The sequence below is a fragment of the Haliotis asinina genome, chromosome 1 (assembly GCF_037392515.1).
Source record: "Haliotis asinina isolate JCU_RB_2024 chromosome 1, JCU_Hal_asi_v2, whole genome shotgun sequence".
In the NCBI taxonomy this organism is placed as follows: domain Eukaryota; kingdom Metazoa; phylum Mollusca; class Gastropoda; order Lepetellida; family Haliotidae; genus Haliotis; species Haliotis asinina.
Window position 1 is genome coordinate 54,799,195 of NC_090280.1, and position 5,865 is coordinate 54,805,059.

Genomic DNA, 5,865 nt, shown 5'->3' on the forward strand with positions numbered 1-5,865 from the left:
TAACATTGTCTTTGTCGAGGATTCCGAGACAATTTTCTTACATTTTCACAACCTTTCATACATTTTCACAACATTTGTGGCCACACATTAACGGGAAGGTTTGTGTGATGTTAACAACAGGAATGTTTTAAATAGTCTCAGTACTAATCTAACCATTCATATGCATATGGAGTGGTGGCTTTCGGTCAGCAGTCGACGGTGATGTATCTTACACTATTGGTTCAGAATCAGGAGCTTTAACCTTAACAAAAGCTGACACCTGGTTTTTATAATTACGGAACATATAACGGTTAAACTATTTAAAACATTTGTGTTAATATTATTTACGTTTTTATATTTGTTTTCTTGCTAATGAAACACTCAGACGATCTTTGTGCTTTTTTTTCGATTGAACATTTTGCTGTGTTTGTGACGTAATGTGTACATACAATCATATCATTCTGTCATTTGCGGATGTAAACAATTGAGTTTATTGTTAAATGCACTATCAAAAGCAGATGAGACAATTGCAATAATTTGTTGTTGTAATGGTAGGTGTCTTTTGTGTCGTTCAAGTTTGTGGGCAAACGAAAATCGTTCCAGACGCAAATTAGTATAAATGCTCAGTGGAATATCGAGACGTTATTATATGCTAGCGACATAAAGAAACCGTGCATTGTCAAAATATCATCCCACTTGATAAGTACGATAACGCAAAAGTACATTTAAACTATAATGGAGGGATCATGAGACCATAACAAGTTGGGAGAATTTCAACTCAAAATGACGTCACGAGTCCAAAAGCGGGATAGGAGTCAAAAGACCATGTCACAAGCTCAATAACGGGTATGTCCACCATTGGCATTGAGAACACCCGTGCATCCACGACGTATAGAGTCAATAAAACGTTCCAGGAAGTCCTGTGGGATGTCACGCCAGATTCTCTCAAGTTTTGTTGCAAGGTCAAGGATGTTATCTGGCGGATGAGGGGGATGGCGTAGACGTCGATCCATCTCGTCCCAAACATGCTCTATTGGGGAGAGATCCGGTGAATTTGCAGACCAAGGCAGTAAGTCAAAGTTGTGGTGTTGCAAGAAATTTATAGCAAAACCTGCCGTATGAGGGCGGGCATTGCCATGTTGGAATGTTATCCCAGGGCCAGGATTCAGTCGCATGTAACATGCAAACCAACCATTCTTTCTGCATATACCTTTCCAAAAACCGACCGAATATTTATTGTTTCACAACATATACCATATATACACATATATCATGTTTTCTTCTTTTACACACACACAAACACACACATACACACACACACACACACACACACACACACACATACACACACACACACACACACACACACACACACACACACACATATACCCCATGTATAAGTATGAATGAATGTCCATGTGTGTGTGTTGTTTTGTAAACTAAAGCAATACAGCATTGTAGCTATTCTCCACACTAATTGTATATTGATTATGTGTTTCAGGTTTGGCATTTCTTATCCTATCCGATGATATGGACACCATTATAAAATATTTTCGTAAATTTCCTCTAATTTATTTTTCTTTCAATCCCAAATATGCTCCATTTGCATTGCTGTTACCGTCAGACATCCCAGAGACAAAATTGCATTAAATCAAGCTTGGACGAAGTGTTAGAGTGAAAGTAAATATCACAACACCTTCCTACAAAATTAATACTTTATCAGGAAGCATCTATGTACACATGTATTACCATAACAAGCACATAAGTAGTCAGCATTGGTTTTGGTGGGTCATTTCATTTGACATTTGTCGCACTTGAACCTAATGTAAAATAGTGCTCCATCAAAGACCATCTCAATTGAACTTGATGCACGTTCCTGTTCATGTCATATTTCACCGACAAAATGTATATCCACAATGTGTTTGATGTTTCTGCAAAACATTTGCTTTTGGTTGTGATCGATTTGTCTATCCTATATTCATAAGTAATTTTTTCACTTACACCACACCAGTACTTCGAAGTGGAAAGTACACAAGCAGCACTGCATCATGCATACATACTGAGTACATTCCATTTGCTGAGTCAGTTATATTAACTTAACATCACCTCATTCAGCAGTAAAAGTCGGTATTTGACGTGACAGAATCAGACTTCTGACTGGACTAACGTGAAAGCTAGAGTTCTGTCAGTAATCATGTCTCGTGTTCAGCCACACCATGCATCGATTTCGTCTGATGAGAACAAAGAAACAACGATGTCCAAGTCTATTCTACACATTCTGAACCCAGTGCTAACCTTCATGCGTATTTGTGGAGCATGCACTGGTCCAAATGTTACTGTGGAGAATATTGCATGCAGTGACTACCGTTTCAGGCTTCGTCACAAAAAGAACTGGCTCCAAATACTTTATTGCGTTTTCGGAAACACGTATATTTGGATTTTCACCGGAATGCTCGCTTATAAACTTGTATTTTTTAAACCAATGTCAAGGAAATGGATCATAGCTTTCCAATTTCTGGCTATGAATATCACAACATCTAGTGCTTATACATGGTCCTCAATGAACTTTCGGGATGGATCTTATCAATCTTGGGTGAAGGATTTCTACTTGTATGAACAAAGTTACGGTGTTCATGAAAATATGAAAAATATGGTTAAGAAAAGTAGGATACTTGTAGCGCTTGTGATGTTCTTTGGGATTTGTATACCTGGCTCCATGTCAACGTTTGCCCTGTCCATCCGCGAAGTTGGAGATATTGTATGTGTTGTCGATGGAACTTTGAGTTGGTGGAACTATTTAATACCAGTGATCAATTATTTCATTTGGTGTACTACACTCTCGAGCTCTGCTATTCAGTTAGTGATTGGATCATACTGTCTGTGTTCGGAACTTGACGTAATAAACACCAATATGGAACGATGCGTTGACCAATACATAAAGCGTCAAGAAAGCCAGAGAATCCAGTCACAAACTGCACCTGATTGCCACAATGAAAGAAACGAAGAACTGAAGGACATAATAGGACGACATAAGCACATGAGCAGTTTAATATCTAGATTTGGTAACTTCATTGCCTTCTACCTGTGTATAGGATTGTTCATGTCACTCCCTCTGTCATGCTTTGCACTTTATGTCATTATGACACGCGTGGAATCACAAAGTAATGTTGCTGTGTGTACCTTTATCCTGCTGGTCACTGGCCTGGGATGCATCACCTTGTCCATACTAGGCGCGACAGTGAACGTAAAGGTGAGTATGTAGATTGACTCTGTGATCCTAGGGGACTAAGTTATGATGCACTTTTGTTTAGACACCTGTGGCAGGACCGCTTCTCACATTCATGCCACTTTCCTATAAATGATATCATTGAGTCATCATTACTTGCCACTTGAACATTTCCATTTACACCGATTAAACATTCCAAGCATGGTTAATCAGAAAATCATGTCTAACAGTTTTCCCATGGACCGAAGTTGCTAAAGTTTAAATGAACATATGTAATTTAACTGATAGTACGAATGTGGGAACGTAGGTTGGGATTGTTAGCCTCAAATTTTGAAGTCCGTTATTTATTTTTCCAGATCCATTGAGTCGACCTCTTGCAAAGGATAATTTGCTAATATATGTTAAGAACATTGCGTGGTAAGGGAGTCAGTAAAGATTCAAATCACATCGGCAATAGGTCAGCCATATCCGGACTGAAACTAATTCTAAATTGAATATATATGCATATAATATCTAAACCCCGTCAATGTCTTCTTTCTTTATCCTTGTTTTGTGATCTGTGTGTACAATTGTAGGATACGGCATCGTTCGATGTTTCTGTGGCAATGTATGGTTTGGTAGACAGTTTTGGGAACAGTACAGGTCTAGACATTCAGGGGTTTGATACATTACATAGTAACATTCACAGACAATTGGAAGCACGTTTTCAGGTCATGCACACACGTCCTGCATTTCTGATTGAACCATTCGATGAATAATTTATCCATAACATAAATGGATCACTGTTACTGTCTCTAACGTGTGTTCATTACAGGCACATACTGCTCTTCAATGCATGCTGAAGATCCCAACAAACGACCTCAGCGAATCAACCATGAGTGCAGTAAGTACAAACAATCTTGACAATGCTAGATTTGATTGAGTAAAGTGACTGAGTGCACTTTACAATAAATATACTTAATGTTGAGCTGAGGTGTTTGAGATTGTTTTCATAACTGAGAACATTTCCGTCACAGGTGAACCAGTTCACAAGCCTACTGACTGGGACAACAATTGGGTACAACGTGTATGGCCTCTTTACTATCAGTCCACCGACTCTGCTGACTGTAAGTGGATTTCTATGGGGTTTTCATAAGAAGATTTCAAAAAAGAGCAAACATGAACTTTATTTCACGTGGAAATTTTGGGTATTTTTCTCATGTTTATATACTGAAGTTTGGACAAAAATGTTTCTGTAGATTTGTAATTTAACGGACGTAGGTTACAAGCTGCATGCTTCCGTATTGTTACAGATTGTTGGAACTTTGGTAACCTACGTTGTGGTGGTTCTGCAGTTTCGTCAACCAGACTCTCAGACAAGCCTCAGCACATTGTGTCAAGATCTACTGGCTAATGTTACTCTACTGTTGGGGGATATTCGTAAAGGATCATCGGGTTCATAAACGTTTTCACATCGTCTCTCAACGTGGACCTACTAACGTCCTGAGGTTTCAAAACGTCTGAATTATGCTCTATATGTGTAATGGAACATCACCCTATGTAAAATCGTTTTCTGCCATTTTGTTCTCTGTTTGTGTGACGTGTTACTCTCAGTAACAACTGTTTAGGAGCCCTGAAATGGTAAAGAGATATGTATGACGCCGTGGTTCACACGTCAGACAGCTAAGCAGCTTTGTGCTGGACAATGCGGCCTGGATAATTTGTAATCATGAACAGACAGCTATGTGTGTATCCTTATAGATGGATCATATTGAAAACACGAATGAAACTGATCAGTCTTAATGTTGTCAATGGTTAAATAGGTTGTCCGTAAAGTTTTTGATGACATATTTCTTCATGAGAATCGATGTCAACACATGTTTGCTTCAGGAACATGTAAACGCATACATTGTCGAAATGTTTCTCAAATAAACATGTGCATAAAAACCATGCGGCGTGATTCCTGCACTCTGTGTTTTCCCATTTTAAACATTTTGCATTTGAGTGAAGTCATCTGAATGTTACATTATTGTTCTTGACAAAAATTGTACACCTTTGAGAGAATAAGTAATTCCTATCAGCATGTCTACAGGTTGTGAACTGACTTAGAACTGGTATTAATGTATTATTGGTATTAAGTTTAATTGTCATCTGTCAATTCGAATGTCAAATATACTTACGCACAGTTGACACAGGTTTCTCATCACGTTTATTCACACAAAAACGTTCTGCAGTTATGATGGGTCTTGGTGGCAAGTATCATCAGCGTTGTGTGGAGCTGAGTAACTTCTCAACAGAATGTTTGTTTAACACTACCGTCTGTTGACCAATGATTCTGTTGAATACAACTAAGTATCCTACAGAACTGCCCAACAGGATAGATGACACCTGAACCTGTAAGAGAAGCGAAAAAAATGCATTCACATATGTTATGAACGTGCATTTGTGTGTGTAAATTTATGTTAAAAAGTAAGCAAAATAATTTTTAGCTATTATGGATTTGAACTCACTTCTTGTACTTGTAGCACTTACGAGATCTACCACTAATCTAACATTAAACTTTCTTCGCTGTCAACAATTGCAATCTTCAATCACTGCACCTGCTTTGACTGGGGAATGTCGATAATGGGTGAGTTAATAGGTTAGATTTTGATAGACGTGTATAGTCATTAATTGTAACT

The 5,865-nt window shown here is 38.2% G+C and overlaps 1 protein-coding gene across 1 annotated transcript; it reads left to right on the forward strand.

Annotated features, from left to right (window-relative positions):
* Positions 1–2,173: 2,173 nt before the first annotated feature.
* On the forward strand, positions 2,174–4,647 carry LOC137285917 (uncharacterized). The gene is made up of 4 exons (XM_067817766.1): positions 2,174–3,229; positions 4,020–4,088; positions 4,222–4,311; positions 4,498–4,647. Exons 1-4 carry the CDS (start codon positions 2,174–2,176, stop codon positions 4,645–4,647), a joined length of 1,365 nt encoding a protein of 454 aa, XP_067673867.1.
* The last annotated feature ends 1,218 nt before the right edge of the window (positions 4,648–5,865 follow it).